This window comes from Nyctibius grandis, chromosome 18 (assembly GCF_013368605.1).
Source record: "Nyctibius grandis isolate bNycGra1 chromosome 18, bNycGra1.pri, whole genome shotgun sequence".
Lineage (NCBI taxonomy): Eukaryota > Metazoa > Chordata > Aves > Nyctibiiformes > Nyctibiidae > Nyctibius > Nyctibius grandis.
This window is the reverse complement of record NC_090675.1, coordinates 1,691,005-1,715,458: the sequence shown is the minus strand read 5'-3', so window position 1 is coordinate 1,715,458 and position 24,454 is coordinate 1,691,005. Positions and strand designations below refer to the sequence as shown.

The 24,454-nt window shown below is 45.5% G+C and overlaps 1 protein-coding gene across 2 annotated transcripts in view; it reads right to left on the bottom strand.

Moving 5' to 3' along the window:
• MYO1C (myosin IC) overlaps nt 1-24,454 on the bottom strand; it is a 59,203-nt gene that overhangs the window by 18,255 nt on the left and 16,494 nt on the right. The window contains exons 1-5 of one of the 2 annotated variants that reach the window (XM_068415889.1): nt 15,589-15,755; nt 6,360-6,515; nt 5,623-5,738; nt 1,600-1,798; nt 639-719 (exon numbers count right to left, since the gene is read on the bottom strand). In XM_068415889.1, the coding sequence (XP_068271990.1) occupies nt 639-719; nt 1,600-1,798; nt 5,623-5,738; nt 6,360-6,515; nt 15,589-15,606 (570 nt within the window). In that variant the 5' untranslated portion in view covers nt 15,607-15,755. Of the gene's footprint in view, nt 1-638; nt 720-1,599; nt 1,799-5,622; nt 5,739-6,359; nt 6,516-15,588; nt 15,756-24,454 lie in introns of those variants that run through there. The other variant, XM_068415890.1, reaches the window with a different exon arrangement.

The window sequence follows — 24,454 nt, the reverse complement described above, 5'->3', positions numbered from 1 at the left end:
TGCCACAATCTCTATTTCAGCTAAGACAGAGTGGCGACTTGAGTTTTGAAGTGTATGCAAAATGAGCTATCAAATGAAAGTAACATACAGATCATGGCTACAGCACATACTGAATGGGATCTTGACTTATGTAAAATGCCTTCTCAGCAGGAATTCAACACAAAGGAAAAGCAGCAAAACCGGGAGCGTGGAGGGATTACATGCTGAGACGCTTAAACCACTGCAGTGTGCTGAGCTACTCAGCTCTTGCACTATGTTCATCTTCACAGTGTGGGGCAGTTGGATCAGAATCGAAACAAACACCATGCAAAGTCAGTGTTACACAGGACAGAGATTATCTTCAGATCACAGCTGGCTTAAGTGGATTTAGTTTGGGAGTATCCATTTGCATGGTGCACATACACCCTAGTAATAAGGGATTTAATCTCACCGTCTCCTTACATAGAGAACTGAGGGAAGAAAGGGAAGCGTGTACTATAAAATCCTCTGGAACCAAACTTTGCTACGACAAGACTCTGCTTATGCCATCATCAAGGGAATGCAAAACAATTGCTCCATGCACGTGTCAGTATAAGAAAGCACAGGCAACAGAGACCTGCTGCGACCCATTCTGAAGTACAAAAGAGATTTTAAGTTACCCTGTAATCAAACTGCACATCCATGTATTTCCCAAATCGGCTGGAGTTGTCATTCCGAAGGGTTTTTGCATTGCCAAAGGCCTGAAGTGAAAATGATTAGAGAAAAATAAGTATCAAATAAGATTATTTGCAAACTCTTTGGGGAAGCTGCCAGTTGTTTATTTACAGCCGTTAAAGCTGAGGTTTGTCCTCTTTGCAAGGGAAACCAAGAAGGAAACAGATTGCTACCCAAATCCTAATGCTGATCTTCATACCCAGTGCAAGCACTGCAGATAGAGCATCCCTCTGAAAACATTTGCATCCCCCCTAGCAAGCTTATTTTAATGCCAGTTCACCGCTGACAACGTATGTCATGTCTGACAGTCTTTTCAAAGCTTCCTCTTTCATCACAGCTCTTTGCTTACAGTCACCCGCAGCTCCGCTCACAGCAGGCACTACCCTACCAAGCCCAGGCCTGCCAGGCTCTCCCCTCACCTTTCCTGTGCACGCAGCACAGATTTGAGCATGGAGCAGAAATATCAAAGGGAACTACAGAGGCAGCTCAGGACTGGACACTAGAGGACACCACAGCACTAGAAAATGCACTTATCAGAATGCATTTATCAGAGGGCAACTGCCCACAGCGGATGCGTCCGCTTCTGGCTTTGCAGAACCCTTCCCACGCCAGTGCCGGTCTCTCCCTGCAGCCTCTGGCCACTCCAGAACGGCTCCCGGTGGACTGGAAAGGGCCAAGGGAGTTCAGCAGCAGACGGCCATTTCTTTGGCGTGGAAGCAGGCTGGGATTCCCCTGTGTGTGCCCACACGCCACAGACCAGTGTTCCCAGGATCCCCCACCCGCTCTGCACAGACAGCTCAGTCATGCCCCGTGGGGTCCAGCTGCCCCCACCCCCTCAGCTGGAAAATGTGAGCGCTGCTGGTATGACTCAACGTCAAGTTTCCGTGCTGCAGGCTCTAGCGTTACCTCCAGGACGGGGTTGGACTGTAACAGGCGGTCCTTCACGGTTTCGACCTGCTGGCTGGCTGGGCAGGTCACGGCGTAGTACTGCAGGATCTTCTTGGTGGCCTCTGTTTTGCCAGCGCCGCTCTCCCCAGAGATCAGAATACACTGGTCCTTCCTCTCCGTGCGTAGGGAGCGATAGGAATTGTCTGCGATAGCATAGCTAAGGGACAATGATAACCAGGCATTAGTTTGTTTCCACAAGTGAAGGGCAGAGACTCCTCAGCTAAGACTATCCCACAGCAGAGACACCTCAAAAAGAAGTACGTGTCCATGGGCTGGATAAGAGCATACTGCTTCTGCACACTGGTGATGACACAGAAGATTGCTGATATCTCTGTGCACATCTTAACCACTGAGCCAAGTTCCTGCAGGGTGACAGCACAAATCTATCAAATTCCTTTAAAAACTGTTCTTTGGACTCTCTCTGACAAGAAGAGTTTCTGCAGAAGACTAAATGGTGCAGATAAGCTTGCTTTTCTAAATATACATTTCTCTCAACATTGGTCCTGCAGGACAAAAAAGCTTTAGATTCAGGAAACATCTTGTTTTCCATCGATCTTAATTCCAGCTTATCTTTTACGCGATTACACGCTCACAGAATCACAGAATCAATCAGGTTGGAAGAGCCCGCTGGGATCATTGAGTCCAACCATTGCCCTGACACCACCATGGCAACTAGACCAGGGCACTAAGTGCCATGTCCAGGCTTTTCTTAAACACATCCAGAGATGGTGACTCCACCACCTCCCTGGGCAGCCCCTTCCAATGGCTAATGACCCTTGCTGAGAAGAAATGCTTCCTAATGTCCAACCTGAACCTCCCCCGGTGCAGCCTGAGGCTGTGTCCTCTTGTCCTATCGCTAGTTGACCGGGAGAAGAGGCTGACTCCCACTGCACTACAACCTCCCTTCAGGTAGTTGTAGACTGCACTAAGGTCACCTCTGAGCCTCCTCTTCTCCAGGCTAAACACCCCCAGCTCCCTCAGCCGTTCCTCATAGGTCAGACCCTCCAGACCCTTCACCAGCTTGGTCACCTTCCTCTGGACTCGCTCCAACACCTCAACATCTTTCTTGACTCAAAAGGTCACAACTGGACTTTGCTCACTGGTGGCTCCTCAATAGCCCGGCCTCTTGCAGCTTCTCTTGGATTGTAGGAAGAATTGGATAAGCCAGCACAGACTAATAAGCATCCTGCAGGCTACACAAGCTACCACCCAGCTTGGGCCAAACGTTCCCCAAAATACCAGACAGTTCCTCCTGCCTGTACCAGACGGTTCCTCCTGCCACGGTTTATTGCCGCTACCCTGGAGCCCTGCTTCTTCCTGTGCTGCTTTTTGTTTCTCTTCTCTTTTCCCCGCCGTGACAGACCAGACAGGCTCTTACACCAAGAATCACACACACTTTTACACCACCAGAGAGCAGGAGGATGAGTCCTGCTTACAGAGGGAGAGAGGAGAAGGACCAGATGCAATGGAAGAGGAGAAGAGAAAAGAGGAGCATCAGCCCTTCCAAATGCACTCCTATAAGGAGACCTCCACAACAATATTTGCAGCTGTCTTACATGGGGTGATCAAGCAGATATCCTGTCTTCATACACTTGACAACCTTTTAGGAGCTTTGCTTTATTTTTTTTTTTAAACTCTCATGCTGTGAAATTAATTAGAAATAATCACACCAAAATAACAGCCGTGGCCTTCTCAAGTCTATTAATACTTGGTGCTAAGGCAACACCAATGAGCTACCTAGCAACACAACTGCACACTTACCCCACTAAAGTCATCAAGACCTTCTCTTCCCATCCAAATTCTGTCTCTGGAGTATTTTGAAAACAGTTCAATAGATGTAAATTTAATTTAAATTTTAAGAACTGCCTCTAGACTGCGTGCCTTCATTGGGTGGTTTTATAGTACTCTCAGTTCACACAGAGCACTAGCAATCGTGCATACCACATACAGAATCACTTTACTTAAAGATATTTATGGTCCCACTTGTAGTCACCAACTCTGAACCCCCCCTGGCAGGTTACAGATAGGACAGGGTGTGACAGATCACTCTGCGAAGCATGCTGGGTTTCAAGCCCACAGGGATAACTTTTCTCCTTTGAATGACTGTGTGTGACACACTTCCCAGAGAGGCCAGCGCTCACACCCAGCCTTAAACTATTTTGACACTGGAATAGCAATATTGAAGTGTTTTGGCTTTCTAGAATCAGTTTAGAACAAGAGAAAGAGGAAGAAAAGACACTTGAAATACTGTAATAGGAGAAGCATAGAGTACTACACTGCAGAGCGTTTCAGTGCTCCTCAGACTATTTTTAAATGCATGAATAATCAAATAATGTCATGGTTTTTAATGGAACGATAAAGATATTTAACAAAAAATATGTTTTCCCAGTTGGAGCAGCACTGGTACTCGGTACCGCAGGTCTCAAGGGTTTACTTACGAGCTGCACGTTTTACAATTTCTTATGGGACTAATTAAAACAGCAAAGAGAACAGCCTAAGAAATAACCAGCTACTTTGTGATTTAAGTCACCTGGTGCAGCACGTACAGGAACTAAAGTACATCTGCTCAGCGCTTCATGTTACCCATGAGCATTGCCATCACTTCAGCCCTGTACCTGCTGCACACAAATAAAAAGGCAGCCGGTCCCAACAATTTTCCAGAGAGTCACAAAATTCTCATCTAAGGACAAAGAAGCCCTTAAAACTGCTGGGATCACAGGCAAAAGCGGCTTCATCTAGGCCAGGTCTCTGGAAGGCAGGACTGAAGGTAACCTACGCTGCAACGACCACCGGCAAGTAGGAGCTGCCAGGGGAGTCAGGGCTGGGGGTGAGCGTGGGCAGCCCGGGCTGGAGCTGCTACGGCTGCACCAGGAACTGCCTGATGCTGATTTAAGCCACCAGCAGTTGCTTTCTTGGGCCAGATCTCTTAGTTGGGGCATCTGCACATAGACACGAGGTACTGAGACATCTAAACCAAGGGGAGAACTTAGCAGGTTTGAATGAAGTATTTTTCAGGTTTAGTCGTCCACCCAAAAAGCCTGAAACACTCTAAAATCCCATTTTTATAATGACAAACACAACTCCAGAGTGTTCAGACGTTCCCAAGTAATGGTGTTTCTCTCCCTCTCTGTGCTTGCAGCGCATTCTGTTTTGCTTACTCTCCCGGGCTATATGCCAGTAAAAAGAAACAATCCAAAGAGTTCGCTCAAAAATAATATCATTTACTCTTCCAAGATCTCTTTAAAAAAAAAAAAAAAAAAAAATCACAAAAAAACCTCCAAGAGGTGTTCAGAATTTGGCCCTTGGCCCCAAAAGAAAGCACTTTGGAGCCAAATGTCCTCAGCTCTCACTCATCTTTCTCTTTCAGTCTGACAAAAAAGTCAAATGCTTTCAAAAATAACTTTAAACCTCAAACTTTTTTTTTTTTTTTTTCAAATGGGAAATGGGGAACGCTCACCAGGCCAGACCATGTAAATAAATACATTCCTTGTTCCAACAGGCTGACGGTATCTTAGCAACAAAGGAAATACCAGATAAATATTGGTCAGGCTGTAAGAGCAGAGGTAGGAAAGAAACCACCACACGTATAGACACACTCTTTCCCCTAATTAGCCCTATACTGAGCGAGCGGTGTAGCAGCAGGGGAAGCTCACAGGCTGGCCACGCAGACCCCAAGTAACCCTGGAACAATGAACTCCTGTCCTGCCAGGGCTGGGTAAGCAGCGCTGTTCCTCCAGCCAGGAAGGAACCAACTCCCTTTCCAAATACTGCTCTTGCAAAGGCAACTCATCCTCTTTGGAGAGAGGAACAGGAATAGAAAGAGCCACACACCACACCCTCCGAAGGATCCTTTATATCCCTATGACTTCTCCTTGTCCCAGATACGGCACTAAAAAGTCCTATTTGCCTGTTTTCACATGTCATCATTGCACACGCCTGCGTGGGAACGGCACAAACTCTGTTTACCCACAGGCCACTCACAGGTGAGGAGAAACTTCATAGAAGCTGACACCACGGTATCGTTCCATGTTCTGTTTACTGTAGATTTCCAGTTCTTTGTAAGGATTAACAGAGACCAGAACGGAGCCAATGTATGTCTGAAAAGAGAACACAAAGCAGAGAGGTTACAGAAGGTCTGGCAGCAGCTTCTGAGAGCCCAGACTGCTCTGAAAGCCGTATGTTGTTGACAAGGGCTGCCTGCCCCGGTGCACTGGGGATGCTGCTGAGGGCTTCCAAAGAGGCCAAGGGTGCTGAAGAAGCGACCTCAGTGCAGTGAGAATGACACTGCAGGAGTTACACTAGACGTGTTATCCTTGCTGGACACACAGCACCTGCAAACAGTTTTAGTGCTTCTAACAAGCAAGAATTCTGGATTATTTCTGATATACCATTTAGGATTGAGTTCAAGCCTGGGGTTGCTGAAAGCCCACCACAGAGTGCATTCATGAAATAGAATGATGTGGTGTGAGTTGGATTTGCAGCGCTGGCAAGACCTGTAAATGCCAGCAGACCTCCACTGAGCACTGCAATGAGTCCCTACATCGGTTAACGTGACAGTATCCCAGACTAGTTCTGACACAAGCAACCATGGTCCCTTAAAGTTGATACCACCATCTCCAAATCCAACTGCAGAGCAAAGCCATGGTATGTCTCCTGCAGCAAACGCTCAAATTCAGATCACCCATGAACACTCTGGCGTCTGTCACTCTGCTACTCACATAGATCAGATTCTCCTTGAAGCGCTTACGCAGATTTTCAATAAACGCTGCTTCGCTGGTGAAGTTCTCAAGCAGGACAAAGTCCTGCACGCCCACGCGGTCGCGGGCCGTCAGCGCGCTCTCCATGGTCAGCCGAATACCGTTAGTGCCTGCTCCCTGCAACCAAAAGCAGAGGAAGGTTGGGATATCTGTGGTTTTCTTTGCAGCTCACTGAGTCCACAAGAACCATGAACCACAACTGCCCATGGACAACCTACAAACAGGAGAGGATATTAAAATAACCCCACTACTGCTGAAAACACCAGTCCGTGTATACTAACACTTTATCAGTTGGTTTATACTAATTGCTTTGATGGAAGACAAGCCAACATTAGGGAAAACTTATTGCTGAATTTCCAATCACTTTAAAAGAATCGATCAATCAAACATGCATTTTATAAAGAGACTAAAACTTGGATTTCCTTCCCCAGGCATCCTTCAGCGGGAGCGAGATTGAAATGGGTTCTCTCTGCTTTTCTCTCTCATTTCTTAACGGGAAGTCGTTGCGAGGTAAGGAATCTTTTATGACTAACGATGATTCATCTCATGAGCAAACAGCTTCACGCTGCTGACCAGTTTACAGCTTTAGCAAGACACCCAATGGGAGAATCCTGGGAAAATTCAGACCTAATGAGAAACGGGCACGTCTGCATCCCATGCCACTGAATTCACTGTGACATTAACATCCATCCCGTGCATCAAGCAACTTCTATTCCCTTTCTTTTAAAGGTTACATTTTCATTGTGATGTGGCTCAGACACAACCATCTTCGGAAAACACAGGTCTGCTGACTTCTTACTTCACTCAACCTCACGTACTAAAACAGGGAGAGGAAATGTGCACCAAGTGACTCAGTCGCTACTCGCAGGGGAAATTTCTACTAAAGGCAATTAGACCCAACGGACAGACGATGTCTGAGGCACAGAAGACGAGAGGCACTACAGAAATCAGAGACAGGAGATACAACGTATTAAACCGTTTGCCTCACATTTGTCTGCATTTCCTTATCTATTCTTAAATCCTTCTTACTTTGCAATCTCCTCACAGCCAGGACCCTCCTCCGAGATCATCCCCCTAAAGCAGCAATGCATTTCAGGGAACGACGGACCCCTGCTGCAACACCATCATCCAGCCCCAAAACCCTGCACAACAATGGAGGTGATTTTTGCTGACTCACGTTGTCAGGCAGTTCCTTTCTGCTCCTTCTCAAGATATTATAGTGGTCGGAGCACAGGCACTGATAGTGTGCAGGGGAAAAAAAAAATAAAACCAACTTTGGCCAGAAGAAAATTTAGCTTAAGTTTTGTTAAGTAGTAATAAAGGCAAGACCCACTGAAGTATAAATTTGGGCCCAAATGGGTGCAAATTCCCTCAGCCTGCAGTTGTTTAGACTTAACAATCATTTACAAATGCAGTTTTGCCTATTTCTGCAAGTTACCATTGGCTTCCTTCCCGAAAGCGCAGAGCCTGGGCATAAGCGATTGCATGAAACTAGCAGCTTTCAGAAAGAAAAACTAGTTCCTACAGCTTGCTACTAGGAAATCCCAAACCCAGATCCACTGTAATGGCTCAAACCCCACAAAGAAACATCATTTTAATTTCCATTTTTATTTTTTTCAAATTAATCTCAAGATCTGGAAGGCCTGATCCCTAAGCTCTGAAAGATCCAGGTTGGGAGGAATTCTGCAGGTACTGTCAGAAGAAATCTTGTTAAAATGCCCAAAACTTTCCAAGCCAATTCCTCCACACTTTCAGCAAAGTGCTTGGTTGGCTTCTTCTACCCTCCTTGCCAAGGTGAAGAGGAAAGGGATAAGCCCTGGAGAAGGAAGGTGGTGAGATGAAGGACAACACTTGCAGAAGAAATAGGGATAAATCACACAGAAATAAACTCTGCCTAGAAATTAGAATGCTTTTACCAGAGTAGTGCAACCCCGGAGCAGCTTTTGGGCAAGGTAATGGCAACAGAGGCAAAACCAAAAGAAAATCACTAGCTTTCAAGTGGGTAAGTTTATGAATATAGTTTTAAAACACAGCTGCCTCAAAAACGACCGAGGAGAAACTTCCACCCTCGCACAGTTAATCCAAGTTTATATAATCCTAAAAGACTTTCACAGAAAGCTTCACTTAGCAGTTTCAGCAGCTCTTTCATCAGTCCCTCCCTCCAGCCCAGGACAAGCTGCCCCAGCTGCACACATCCAGCCCAAGGAAGAAGCAATCCAGCCTACTCACAACACAGAAAACTGCACTTCGGCCGCCTCCTCTGGGACAGGCATCTAAGGCTAAGCAGCTTTCCGTTTCCTCCACGCTTTTTTCTTCTCATTCAACTGCAACCTCTCTCCGTGAGAACAAAATAACTGCCTGAAATTTTCAGTCAGTTTTAAAAAAAACCACCTAAGTGCAACTTTTCAGCAATAATTAAGTGTGACCAGGTTAACTAGTCGACCTGATGCAGTCAGATTCTCCAGAACATAAACTTTAATCGCAGTGGTGCATCCTCCCAGGCTCAAGTTCAATGCAAATATAAACGTCAGTCATAAACCACAGCTGAGCAATATGGGCTTCTCTGTGCCAGCATTTGCTCATTTGCTTTATTGCTTATGGCCAAGTCTACCACCAACTTAAAAATGTCAACATTAACTATTTCACTGCCAACAACTTCACCAGATGCAATGTAAAAGGAGGGGAAAATAAATCCTTTTTGCAAAAGGGAAATAAAACAGTAATGCAGAGGGAAGAAAGCGGGGAAAGAAGACACTATTTGGAAAAAAATAATCACAGTGATGACCATATGTTCCTACTGAATGATGAGTGTGACAGTAAGGCACTGAATAAATTAAGATAACTAAAATGTTAGTTGTGTTAGCAGGCAGACATCAAATCTGGTGGCTGTAAATTAATGCTAGAAAACCCCGTCTGGGGTGGGGGGTTAACACATTACGGTGAAGCTAATTAACCATTAAAGCAGCTTGCCTATGGACAGGACCGGCTCCCTCAGCGCCTTTGCAGTGGATAGATTTATTTCTGCCTAAATGCCTCCGGCTGACGTACAGCTCATCTACAGCATCCTCTGCTCTCCGCTACGCAAGAGACCAGCTTGGAGAACTCCAAAAGCCCTGTGGCAGGGAGTATGTATTCCAGATAATTAGGAGGATACAGGCTGTGAGGGTCTGATTAGACCCTTCCTTGTGAAAATCAATTTTCCTTGAAGCTGCTAAGAGAGTACAGTGTACAGAGAGCACAGACGAGCCGTTGTGACAGTGAGAAGCAGGCGACAGGACCGTCCCACCTGCCCTCTGTGCAGCTGCGCCCCTTGGATTACGCTGGCTCTAGTACTTGTGCAATAACCTAGACTGGAAATCCAACAAGGATTAAAACTAACTCAGATTTTTTTTTTTAATTATTTTAATCCAGGTCATTTTCCCACACTGGTTTCACATGTAATCACTCACAGTGGCCAAGATCTGGTGGCACAAGATCGGGAACCGCAGCAGAGAGGGGCAGCAGCAGCGTCAGCTCCTGCTGTGTTTTAGTGCTTGTGAAACTACCACCTAAGACAGAAGTTAGGTGCAGTTTAACAGCTCGCCACCACCAAACCGAACACGTCCCCTCCTTTGGACTTTGCCTCCCTGGCATGTGTTAACGCAAGCAATTACCTGTCTCTAAGGTGAACTAATGCAACTCACAAAGCCAGCAAAACAATGACCAGGAAAAAAGAAGCTGGTAGTTTTCTGTCAACATCATGAGCTGAACCACCTTACCATGGGATCGAGGTGAGTGTCAGACCCAGGGCGAGGAGGAAAGGGGGCACAGGTGCCCTTCTGACAGTCAGAGGTAGTGAGATTAGCTCCGCCATGTGCAACTTCACCCTGCCTATGGGAATCAAAAGGAGGACCAGGCCAAGGATCCCAACCTTTGTAGGATATACCACGCCAATGCCACGCTCAGCATAGGCTACAGCCAGGGAGTTACAAAAATCTGAGCAATCTCAGTCTGATCTTGGTGCCTGTGGGCTTAGGAGTGCCTGTGCCTTCTCTCTCAAACTCGCCTTTCACCCCGTACTAAAATCACTGTCCTAATGGTCACTCCTCCTTGAGAGGGTACAAGCTGACTTCTGCCGCCGCGTTTCTCAAACCCACCCCGAGGTACAGCTCCAAGGGACTCATTCCCACACTATTTTAACCCACTCTTTACTTTTAATCTCTTCTCCAGAGCCGTCAGCACAACAGTGGCTCACTGCCAGGAAAGGAAAAGCCGTCACTCCTGAATGGTGGGGACCAAGCCAGTGCAATTACCAAAGCGGTACTACTTCCACATGCCTTTTTCTTCCGTGTGATTAAATTTTGGGAAAGACTTTCAGCTGGTGTAAATCGGTGCTGCTGAATGCAGCCCGCGGAGCCAGGTTTACCTTGGCTGAGGTTCCAGCCTTTCTTTGTATTCACACAAGAGAGTCAACAAGACCAGAAAACACCCTTCACAAACAGCTCCCGGGAGTACAAAAGCACTCAAGACTATACCAGAGAGTTTCCTAAACTGAACTAGTAAATCTCTGACATAGTATTGTGAAGGTGTAAACAAATATTTTGCTCTTAAACTATGCTAAATGCCAAAGTATGATAAAGACTTTCCTCTGCTTAGAACTTGGAGATCTAACACACCTCAAAAATGAAAAGCAGGATCTGTTGCTCCGCACAACAAAATCCACAGTACTGGAGTCAGTCAGTCTGAGCACATCAGGGAAACTTTCTTTTGTGATGGAAGCTGGAGGGCAACTCTGCCACGAGACAGGAGTTCAGGGCTGATGTGAACTGAGCACGAAACTCCCACCACCGCTCTGTCCATCGGCTGGTCTATGGCCATGCAATACCCAGTACCCCAACGTGTGTGTAGGAAAGGGTCTTTTACACCAAAATTTCCCAGCCTTGCTTTTCCCAGAGGGGTACCTGAGTGGTCAGTGTTGGCACAGCAATGCCAGACACACAAGGGCTGCTGCCCACTGGGAGAACAGGCAGCACCTGGCAGCTCAGGCAACTCATTCCTTCCCAGAGCATCCATGAGTGATGCACGTGAAAGCACCTGCAGCTCTCAAAGTGAATGGTGTCATATGGAGCAGGGAAGCTTTATCATCATCTGATTTAGAAAGAAAAGTCACACAACACAAACAAGATTTCTGCTTCTACATCTAAAATGTACATTTCCCTATTTCCCTCTGACAATGCATTTTTACAAATTAGCTGGTATCCATTCAGGAGACCAGGAGATCTGCACTAGAACGACCGCAGGAAGCGGGTGCCATATGGGAAGAGGCAGGCATCTTTATCTTGGTACCAGTGCAAGATGATTGATCTGCGGGTTTCAGAAATAGTTACAAAGCCGGGAACGGAAGAACAGGCAAGAACCAAATGTGAGTGGGAAGGGAAATTCAGATTAGATTCTGGAAGACAATAAGAAGTCTGAACCAAGAACGAACTTCTTGTGGGGAGGTGGCAGTTAAAACCCATTTGTCTCCTGGGTCGCATGACATTCTTCACTGTCATGCCAAAGCTGCAGGAAGGAAAAAAAAATTCCTCTGATTTCTACTCCTCTCTAGAGCCTGAGAAAGGGTTTGGACACAGCATGGGCTAGACAGCAGAGCAGACAAAAATCAACTATTTTATCCATGGCCTCAATTCCTGAGGTGCGGAATGGGATAGCTCCTCGTCCCTTTTACACGGAGAAAGCAATATTGAAAACAACTGAGGTGGAACTGAATCAAGGGATCTTAGTCCAGCACTTGCCGCCTGCCAGCAAATCCCTGACAGACTGAAGTGCAGCCACTCAGGATCCTCCTCCCTCCTGCCACACTGAAAATTAGCTGCACATTTTGGCCACAGATTTGTTAGTCAACAGCTGGGTTGGAAAGAGTGTTCCCTGAGAGGCAGCCTCGGGTCTCACGTAAAAATCCTCTGCAACCAACCACACGGCTTTACCTGCCACTTCTGAAGCCACCTGAACTCAGATAATAATTTGTATGACACAAGTCCCATGTATTCAGCTTGTTTCGTTAAAAAAAATAACAAAAGGAAACGTTTTATTTTGCTTTTAATTATGTAAGCCCAATGAAGTTATTTCCCACGAGGTGGTAAGCTGTTCTGAGCAGACAACTTGAGAAAAATCAGGACTGTCAGATGGAACGGGATCAAAACCAGGTAACAACTCTGACGACACAGACCAGCAGCGTTCAAGGAACAACTTTAACTTGCACAAAAAGTTACGATGTCAGCAGCTGTCGCTCAAGGACTATTTATAGCAGAATAATTTTTTATTCCTCCTTCTTTTAGAGCAATAGATTGCCAACAAAGGAATGTCTGGAGTCGGCGAGCACTTGCCCATGCTCAGAACCTGGTTCTCCCTCTCTGATACTTCCCTCCCGATCCTAAACCACATGTTGGAAGGATTTAACTACAGAATACGCCATTCAAAAAATTATGTTAAACAGAGAGAAATGCTACTTCCTTGACTAATTCGTGTAAACTACTTATTTTGAAGTCTTCCATATTTTAAGTAGGGAGAAACTGGAGTACATTAAAACATAAAATAACAAAAAATAATATAGGGGAAGCAAGCTTATTCTACTCTCACAAAGATTTGTTACATCCCCACTAGCAAGTTGCCTAGAAGTTGTAGTTCTGCCTCCCTCACTTTCCAAGCTACAGAACCATTTAATCTCCCACCCCAAAATGCAAAGCAGAATGGGAAATGTGAGCGATGTATCACACTGTGTGCGTTATTTTAAGTATTTATCAAATGTGTGTAGGTCATGGGGAGTTAGAACCGTGAAAGCAAATTTTTAATCTTTTGAAAAACAGTAATGCAGGGTGCGGATGTTGCTGCAACTAAATATGGTTCTTAATAGATTAAGCAATGACTTTTGACCCTTGTAACATTTAGAATAGTAAGAATCCATCTAAGGAGCTCAAATGTAAATTAGAAATGCAAATTATGATGGACCGGAAACCAAAGCAAGCCATGGAGATTTGCATGATAAGCAAGTAATAGCATCTGTTCAATGTTTATAACATATTTATATTTTCTAGACTGTACTTTTTTTGCAAGGGGGGAGTCATTTAGGAAAAAAGAGAAGCAATTAGTAGTGAAAAGAAAAAGGTAGTTATAAGAACTGATTTGAAGGAGAGGAAAAGTGTTCATCCCTAATAGGGGATGCTGATATTTCAATCAACAAGCTAAATATAAAATAGCAGCAAGAAAAATGAACTAGGCAAACGAGAAAGATCACCAAGGCTGGAAAAGTAAATACACTGAATTTCTATATTTAGGGAGCTGACATTTTTGCTCCTGAACAGATGACACAAGCTGTTGCTCACTAAAAGACGTCGCTGATTAGAGCACGAGTAGCTGTACTACCTGTGACCTCAGGCCTGTGCATCCCACAGCAGCCTCAGAAGACAAACAGATGCCATAAAATCACCTCAGATCACGGCCCTTCCAAGTGAGGTTTGCCATTGACTTCCAGATCAGAGCGAGCAGGTGAGAGGGGAGCAGAAGCTCAAACACCAGCCTACGGGTAAGGATCATGGCCTGCACTTGCTGCCCCCGCCTCCCAGCCTGCAGCAAGGGGTGTCCCCACTGAGCCCTGATTCCTTGCTCTTCGATAACCCGTCGCATTCCCCTCTAGACATGCGCATCCTTCCGTCTCTCGTACTACCAACACTGCAGGTCTCCCGCTGTTACTCTTGCAGCGCTCTGCCCTTCCCCACACCGGCCATTCCCACCTTCTCCACTGGATTCCACACACCCCACACAACCATTTCAGTCTTTTAAACATAGTAAAACTTTCCGACCAGAACAAGCTCTCCAGTGCATTCCCAGGGCACGTGGAGGGCGCTTCCACACCCACGTGTTCTCTCGGAGAACATCAAGCACCACCCTAGACAACATCACTGCGTATCGCACTCTCATGTATCACATCTAAAAACCTTTCTCTATACCCACTGCTGCACAGGGGGTGGCTGGCCCCACCGTCCTCCATGCCAACAGAAATCCAAGCACAAGCCTCTCGAGCACTATCATCTCCACTTTCATAGGCGGTGCCACAGGGAGGGAGTAGGCAGGTCCTCCAGCAGCTCTGCGCTTCCCTTCATCACTAAGACCCTTTCTCAGACAGTGGTCAACACTAGACTACTCAGGAAAATACACAAGGATCTCTAGATTGAGCAGGTATGGGATAGTCCACCCCCATGCTAACTCTTCTTCAACAGTCAGAGAATTGCTTAACTCTACAGACATTATGTTTTCAATCCTTCTCTTCCTAAATTTGGTAAGTTTACCAACTAAAGCCTTGAACATCCTTATCCAGTCAAAAGCCCACATACACTTTTTTTATAACGTTTCCTCATTCTTGACCTCAACGTCTTCCAGTGTTAGTGAATTCCGTGGCCCGATTACACATTGTATGCAAATAATCTTTGCATCTCTGGCAACTTTTAACCTAACTGAATATCCCTCTTCCTATGTTACAACACAGAAAAAGGCAGCTCACAATCTGCCTTCTCTGTGGCACTATTGCATATATTTTTTTTTCCTCCTTTCTTACTCATCTCTTTTTCCAGGTAACAATCCTAGTCTTCTCAATCTTTTGCCACATACTCATTTTTCTAAGCTCCCAGTGGCTGTCCTGCAATGCAGTACGCAGACCCAGGCTTCCTGGTTGCCACTAAGACCTGGACAAAGTTTTGCTAAAGTAAATACACCCTGGAGAAACCGAGTAGGAATGAGTCTTTAAGCAGGTATTTCCTGCCATTCCCCAGGGTGGTAGGCACCTAAAGCAGCCCATGTCCCTGGGAAAGACACAAGCAGAGCCCAGCACCAGTACGGTATGTTCACTCCTCATGCCCCTTCCACCCAAGCAAAAGCTCCACCCTTTCTTCTCCCCTAAGGCAGAAGCAGGGCTTTCCCCCTCTCTTCCCACTTTCTCAACTCCCACCTTGGCCTCCTTCTCAAAACACGTATCTCCTGGGGTTTTTTATCCTACTTCAACCCCTTTCACATAACTCTCCCACGAAGGGGTCTTTCACAAAGCAGGCTGAAGCATTTCACTTTCCTGCTGAAACCTGGAAAATTTATCTCCCTTCCTCTCACACCAGATACACATCCGAAAGCTTCAAAACCACCAAAACAGCTGAACAAATCTTACCGCGCCTCTGAACTTCATTTCTGCCTCCTGCCAGCTCCCGCAGCACTCGTGGAGACTTAGTTTACGCTCCTGCAAAAAGCAGGAATCTGAGGACAAGTTCTCTCTTCTGTCAGTTGCCTTATTTTTTTTTCCTCATGACATTTCCAGCGCAGTCAGAACTCCCTCCCTCCCACCAGCTCCTACTGGAGCATCCCGGAGAGGGCGTTTTCCAAGGAGAGGGCGAGGAACTCTCCTCCCCTCCCAAAGAGGAGAGTCCGACGTGCACAGCTCAGGAGAGGCAGTCCAAGAGAAGTCAGCTGTCCTCTGCCTGCAGCCTGCCTGCGGAGTCCCCGCTGCCCAGTGACAGGGAAAAACGGAAAGAAAAGTAATCACAGGCACTGGAAAACCTGGTGCAGATCCCAGCGTGCAAAACCACAGCGAACGGGACAGGAAGCGATACGCTCCGTTACGGCAAGTTTTTGCACTGAAACAGCAGCAGCATCAAGAGGGCTCCCCGAACCCATTCCCAGCTCACCCCAGCCCCAGCAGAATCTCCTGGGCTTACCATTACACCTGTAATCACTCTCTCAGCAAATCAAAGGATCATGAAGAGTCCAGGGGTAAGACACAGTTTGCCTTGTCTGTCCTTGCAAGGACTTAGCACATTGGCTCAGCAAGATTTTATTCCAGAAACATTTTGAGACATCCACCCTCAAAACAGCCACTCTGTATGGAGGTCCCTGAGGTCCTCATCACAAAATAATCTGCGCTACCCAGTAAGACCCTTCCTAGTAGGACACAGTCAAGCCACTGTTGCCCTCAGTCTCCAGCCCTTGCAAGCAGAAGTAGCACGTTTAGCTGTCTCTGAGGCCGTAAGGGTTTGGCCTCACACACAAAAAATTAATGGCCGTAGCTACACCGAGAGTGTGAACAACCACCACCTGCCCTGAATAAGGGCATTCTGACCAAAATCAAAATGTACATGCAGCCTTCACTAGCATTAGGAGGAAAGTGAAAGGAGGAGAGGCGAAGAATACAAGCTGGAAGAAGGGAAATTCCAGTGAGAGATTAGGAAATTTTTTTCACAATGAGTGCTGTCAAATACTAGAACAGGGGCCGCAAGAAGTTGTGAAACTCCATCCTTGGAGTTATTCAAGCCTCAACCAGACAAGCCTGAGCAACCTGATCTAAATTGGCCCTGCCCGGAAGTGGGGTTGGCCCAGAAACCTCCACAGGTCCCTTCCAACCTAAAATTATTCTATGATTCTACTTATTATTTTGTTCCTCAATGGTCTGAGCGATGAGTTCATCCTAAAATGAACTACAGGTATAGCAAATAAAGCTACAGATCTGTTACAAATAGCACAGTGCCCCGGCACAGGGCCCAGCCAAAGTATACCAGCCTTCAGGTATCTCAGGTCACCAGTAGTTCACGTAAGAGCATACAAAGCTGCTGTCTGGAGGCCAGGCAGACCCCCGAAGGAGACGAGCTCTGCCCTGAGCCAGAGGACCTTCCATTTCCAAGCATCAGTGACTAAAAAATCAGTCAGCCATTTGACCTGACTCGTAGCAGCTAATGAAGATGATGGGTTTCTGTCTCCAAGTCTTCCAACACAGATAATCACAATCTGCACAAAGCTTGTTGCCACCCATTCCTCCTTTATGCCACCCTCCTAACGCACCCCTCTCCAAGGGATCTACAATTAGCCAAGAGCACAGCAAATGGCTACAAAGGAGGTGCAGGTTTATCCACAGCGTACAAGGCCCTGCCCACATACACCAGGCAGAACACCTAACTTGCGCCTGCCTTTAGGAGGTCTCAAGCTTAGTCTAACTCTACAAACTCATCAGCTGAATTTTCAGAGGTCACTTGCTCTAAATGCACGCGGCCACATCTGCACCGAGCAAACATCAGCCTGATCCAAACAACAACTAATTTTCCACAAGAACCTTATCAAAATTAATAGGAACATAATATTTCCTGCTGTGCATCACCTTCTGAGAAGAGACTACTGCAAACTCTCTCTTGCATCTGTTCAAATACTTCTGAAATTTAGGTATCACACTGAAGTCACTATCACACTGAATGTCAGCTATCATGACCAGTTCACTACACAGGTGAACAGAGGTGGCAAACTGAATAATGCCCTTTTGTCATCATAAAACTCTTTTGGAGGATATTATTTTTCTTTTCTTGAGTGGGGAAGGCTTTTCTCATGATCATAGGATAACAGAAGAAAGTGGAAACAAACCCAATTTTCTTTCTCTAAGGGCCAAAAAGCCTTTTTAGGTGTATTAGATCAGATATGACTGCAGGACCCCAGGCAGCATGCAGCACCACTGAGTAAGCCCTACTCTATGTATCTGCCCAGAACCAACATTTACAAGCACCTCAGTTGTTGGAATCCATTTAAAGTGGTCCCTCGTGGCAGTCATCACCCAAGTTTTGCAGGACCAAAAGGCTCTAAGCACTGAACACGCAGAGCCATGAAATAATTCCCAAGCTTGACTGCTGATATTTCATGGCTGGCACTACCTGGCGTCAGCTCTGCTTAAAGAGGGTTGTTGGGTTTGGGTTTTTTCTTATCAAAATGCACATTTTTCAAATTCTGCTACACAAAGGGTAAAGTCAAACTTTAAAGTAAAAAGATTTAAATCAAAAAGCTACTTGCTTTACTTTGAATCTTTTTAAAGTAAAACAAGTGCATGGCCACTACTGAGACAGAAGGCTATTCAACACCCAAGAAATGGAGCGGATGTCAGCGGTTTGGTGCAGCACTCCTCACTAATTAGCTCTGACCCACGGCCCCAGCATCAATCCCAGAGATCCTGCGCTGTGGCGGATGTCATTTGTCACAGGAAGAAGATGATTTGTGATGAAGCTTGGATAACACTTCCGAAGAGAGCTGTGGTGCCACCAGCTCTGCTGCCCTCATTAGATTCCATTTTGAAAAATTATCCATAGTACCTCACAATCCTTGCACAACTATTTGGCGTGCTTTTTATTCACTGCTCGTCGTCAATCAGCTGAGGAGTTAGGTGAATTATTACCGGAGGCAGCCTGTGGACGCATTTCAGAGGTGGGTTTAGCATCAGCCTATTTCAGAGCACTGAAAGAAGACAGACAAGACCCCAAAGCCCTGCTCAGTGCAGGAGCACAGGTAAGATCAAAGGTAATCTAAGCTACGTTTCCCACACTGAGCCACATCAGCCAGTACTGAATCACCCTGAGCCACGAGGTTTCCAAGTATAATTAGAGCTGGCGGCTCTAAATCTTCAGGAGTAGAATGTCAGTTCTCTATCATAATTTCTCAAATCAGTCTAGCTGTAGCCGAACAACAGAGTCAATAAAACTCACGTTGCAATTTTAAGTTATGTATTAGCACAGCGATCTTCACATTAACAACTTCACCTTTCCCCTGGTTTACACCTCCTAACACTTCTCAGAACACATCTCATCACTGAAAATGCCACGTAAGAGAACATACAAGAGCCCAATATTCAGAAGTACATTTTTTACACACTTTCCTTGGCTTTTTATGCAGGAGAACCCTTTTACTTGTTTATTCACTGCGAAGACCTTTACTCAAAATGTTTTTTTTTCTGTAGTCAAACTACTGCCCAGCTCTTGTTGGTGAGGAAAACGCTCCCACGTGTGGGCTAGCCTAAATTGGGAGGGGAAAAATAAAATAACTGCAAAGCAGAGATAATCAGCATCATTTTGATTTAAAAGATCTTGATCCCAGACTATTAAGGTGATAAAACCAGGCTCTTCCTTTCCAGCAATAAAGCCCAGCCCTTGTCTGTGATTTCTGCTGAGGATGGCTGGCTAGGTCTGCACCACTACTACAGGCAAACACAGGCAGAGGTATGAATCAAGTTTTCCAGGCCTCACCAGTTAGAAGTGACTCATATAAACCCTGGATTAGAGCACTGGGATTGCTCTGCTCGGTGCTGATAAGCAGCTGATTCCCTGCATACAATTCCACATTCAAAGCAAGGGGACTGGAAACCTTTCCTGTCAGCCCTGCTCCGACGGGCTCACAGAGCCGTGCGTGACTGAGCTACGCTCGCAAGCAGTGGCTCTACTGAAAAAAAAAGAGTTTGGCCCCATGAAACTGGCATCAGCAAACCACTCTTCCCCTCTGCTGTGCAGATTCCACTGCACAATATAAATCTGGAGGTAAGAGATGCTAGCTTGGGTTTATGCTATTCAAAAATCAATGTGGATCACACCTATGTTATTCCAAAAGCAAAAGATGTCAAGTCTATCTATCAGCACGTATCTTTTTTTTCTGGATTTTTATAATACTCATTATTTCTGCCTTGCAAAAGAACCACAGAATAACACACATTCCATAATTAGAAAGCACTTGGCAAAGATACCATGGGAAACAAACCACCCTAAACAGGCCAGGAATTTGAGAGCCCTTCCTCTTGCAGGTCAGAGGAACGTCTTAAACAAAAAAAAGACATTTCTTTAACCTATCACATGTGTCCTGCTGTCCAGACTATTCTGATCTAAAGCTGATTAAAATGCCTCGCGTTCCTAAGACACCCTATAGCAGAAACCAGAGGTTCTGAAGGACATTTGGCCCATTGCTTAGGAAAAAGCCCTGTTCCAGCGGAGGATGAACATTTGATTGCACGATAACTGGATAAAGCAATGTCCTGCCAAAGAACCTACACTAAATATTGTAACAGGCCTGATAATGAGGCAGAACCTCTTCCCCATACCATTAGCTCTGCTAAGAATTGTCTGTTTTCTACCCTCTTTTTGTTTGTACTAATGCATCTCCTCTTTCCCCATGCAGGGTAGCCAGCTGTCCCCCAAACAAGTAGTTAGGAACAGAAGCCTGGACACAGGACATTGCTCCCCAGAGACACAACATTCCTGGACAGTTATGAAACTGCAGAGCTATAAAGGTTAAACCAAAAGCCCATTATACTCACTCAAAAGGTGTCTCAAGATGGTAAAGTTTCTTAATTTTACTGCAAACTTCATGACATCACCACGAGTGCTGTGAATTCTCCGATTCTGTGTGAATGTGTTCACACAATTACAAACAAAAATATGATAGGTGTGGCCAAAAGGGTTCAAAAACCAGAAGACAAAGAATATTTAAATTATGATTTTGCATTCTAATTTATGCTTTGTAATGCCTAAAACTGTCAATACTGGTTTTGTTTGTTTCAAGAAAGCTTCAACAGTGAGAACACTAAACTTCTTTTCTTCCCAAGGTCAGTCTTTCACAAATAAATAAGTATATTACAGAAAAATATGGAATATTACAAAAAAATGAAGACGGAGATGCACACCTCTGAGATAGATGTGCTTGGGAAGAGGCAGATTAAAAGCACATATGCAGCACTCGTATTTAGTTATGGCTCCCGCACACACACAATAATTCTGGGTCTGTGACGTGAGCAAAAACCAAAACTGGGTTAATCTAACCAATTAAGATAAATTTTCCTTGTTGTTGCTCTCTGCTGAACCAGTGAAACAGAAATGGCTGACTGGCTTTGACAGTGGCCGTCAGAACAAAGTCCCACTTTAGAATTACCAGATGCCCTTAATACGATGCCAGTTTGTCTCACGCACGCGGCTCCTCTCGCCCTGTGTTATGGCTCTCTTGGTTGTTTTACAGGACCGCAAGACAGCCGCCTCTTCAGCTGGTTTTACAAACACACCCTACCCACTCTGAATCCCAACAGTGATTGTTGAACTAACTTCAATAGCAGAGAGTTTAAAAACAACAGTCAATTCGGTTTGATTGCTTTGCCCTTACTTTGATAGAGGCATTTTAAGCAGCTCCCCTGCAGAGTCTGCGGCAAGAGCAAGAGAAGCCGTTTGGAGGGAGCCTTAATACAAACAGCCTGACTCAGTTCAGCTGATGTGCATTCCTCCCAACTGACTTTCTAAACAGTCACTCCCAGTGGCAGGACCTACATCTTCCTTTTAAGGGGAAAAAATGTTTTCACAGGAAAAATTAAGTGTTCAAAGCCTGTGCGTATCGCTGTGCTTTCAGTGACCAGTCTCTCCTTTAAAAACAAGTTCTTGTTGCCTGCAAAACAAAACCTTCTCCCTCCTTAATATATAATCGATCCTCTTTTTTTAACACAGCCATTAGGGTTCTGTCGACACCCTGGCAGACTGAGGTGAAATATCCTACTGCACTATTTTTCACACAAGCCAACATGAAAAAGAAAATTTGTTTTCCAAGGCGTCCGGATGACTAAATGTGAGAGAGAAAAACCTGGCTAAGAAAAGGCAGAACTTACAGGCTGCAGACAACACTTTACAGCTCACGTTGGTGGCTGACAGTCCTTATTCCTTCAAATTTCTTTTTCTGCATTTCTTAAAAGAGGCTTAGTGTTAGAAAGGGATTCAGACTGGAAGGCATATCATAACAAAAACTGCTTGTTCTATTGACGCTAGATAACGAAAGAGTGAACACTGCTGCTTTGCCTGCATGTTAGATGAAGGAAACAGGATTTCCCTGTGCTACTCCCTGAGCAAAGATCCCAAGGAAATGTTTCTAATAATAGGAAATTACTATATAAGGCCAGATCAGCACTAAACTGTTTGCAGTCTGGAAAAGAAGAACATACAAGAGGACTGAGGAGGGACACAACAGGCAGAGCAGGGCTCTTCACACACCGGTATTCTCCAGGAAGGCAGCACGCAGCAACCTCGGGTTCCCCTTCATGGAGATCACAGCATTTAACCCAGGACTCTTCTCTCTGAGCAGAGAGGGGCCTCTCCCACAGCCCAAAATAGAAAACTAAATGTACAAATCAGAGATGCTACGTCCTTTTAAATCATGCCCTTGTTTTTCTTCATGGGAAGAAAAAGACAGACAGAACAGACTTTTAAATCTACAAAACAGGGCCTGCAAAGCAGGGCTGGGCGCATCTCTGGTACGGAAAGGGCAGGAAAAGACACAGCCACGTCCTAAAGACGGACGTGGCCAGCGCTGATGCGGAAGGCAGGCTGACAGCTCCCCTACCTGCCCTTCCCGGGCAGCAGATCCACGGAGCACAAGTGTTTGCTCCTGCGTTCTGTGAACCGAACAGCTCTCTTACTCATTTTGTTTTAAACCGTAAGCGTGTCAGGGACCTGTGGAAGGAGCCATTTAATTTCATTTCCAAGGTGTTCCCACCCAGGCTGACAGTTTCAGCAGCAGTTGCATGTAGCTACAACGAGCTGTGTACATCTCAGCAAAACCCTGGGACTGACTTCTGTCAGGAGCTGTAATTGTAGCTCCAACACACGCTTTTTACTATCACTTCAGCAGACGCAAAACCTGCAAGCCCAGTTAGAGACAGATTTTCCTTCTTATACAAATGAAAGGGAGTTCCCACAACAACGCTCACAAAGCCCTCGTTTGGATAGAGTGATCTAACTGGAACATTTCCCGGTGATCCCCACCGAGGGGTATCTTTCCATCTCTGCTTTGTCTTTGGATAAGGCCAGAAGCTCTCATCTCCCAGTGCAGAGAAGCTTGCTGAGCAAACACAGTCTGACACAGTCCTATAGCTGCCGTGAAAATGAGCACAATATAAATTCCTAGACAGGTTTATCACCCAGACTTTTTTTCTGACAGCAACAGATGTTTGCGACAAAACATACAAATAATTTTGTATCTGTAGCCCTGCTACCTCCTGCCTCTCTTCTGTCTACAAATGCAGCCCCTGCAGAGTTACACAGCTTCTACAGGAACTTGAGGCCAAACCCCAGGCAAGATTTTCAACGTGTTAGCTGGTAAGACCTCCTGGAGCTGAAACAGCCGGTTCGCCACAGCAAAGTTAGGCTGAGAGCCTTAAAAAAGCAAGCCAGGCTACCCTCATGAAAGGCTTATTGATGAGGCAGTAAGACGGAGTTCTGACAGCAGAAGCACCCTTCTCCATCACAGCATCAGGAGCTTCCCGGTCCCGATGAGAACACGGCTGAGATTCACAATTCCCTATACTGTTGCGGAGGATTGCTCCAGTGTAACCTGGCTCTCAGGTACGTTCTTCACCAGTTGCTCATCCCCTGCCCTTGTCTCCATACTACCTGGCCAGAAAAGGGTGTGCACTCAAGGGTGTGTTAAGCTTTCCAGGGCATACAGCAATTCTGTCCCAAGAGGATGTTTCATATTTGACTTTTCTTTAGAGATATCTTGATTTCTGAAGATTTTTTAACTGACCTTTAATTTTTCTCCAGTTAATATTTCACATTCTTGCCTGCACAGCGAGGGGGAAAACAAGCGCAGGCAACAGGCAGGTTTTTTTTCAGAACCAGTAAACGTAAATGGTTATGACTCTTAGAGAAAACAAACTACAAGAAAGCACTGACATTAAATACCATCATGCTTCTTTTCTCATGTAATAACTGCTCCATAACACTTATAAAGCAATTCAGAAAGATGGCCCGTGCTGCTATCGCTTGTGGTCAGTGGTATCTGAAAGTTAATTAATTTTAGAAAAAACATTTTGGGAACTAGCTCCCTATGCATTTATGTCAGTACGAAGTCTCAACTCTAAGCCTGGACCCTAACGCTGTTGTCTTCTCTACGTATTTTTCATGCCAAGTCAAAGGATGCAGTCAGTAAGTTGTGTGTTCAGTTTCAAAAAGTCTGCTCCAGGAGAAATAAGATATTTGCCTTGGCTCTAAAAAGTGAGAAGAATCGAAGGTATGAGACTAGGAGTCTGGAACCAGAGATCAACCATCCTTACTGATGTTACACTGATAGGATCCCAAGTTTCCCCCGTGCCACCAATGATCGTAAAAATTCTTCTCTAAATATAGGAATTGTCTGTTTAGAACTGCCGACACCAAAATGGTAAGTTTAAGCTGCTTTATTTTCTTTAGTGGGTTAAATCTGAAACCTGGGGAAGGCTA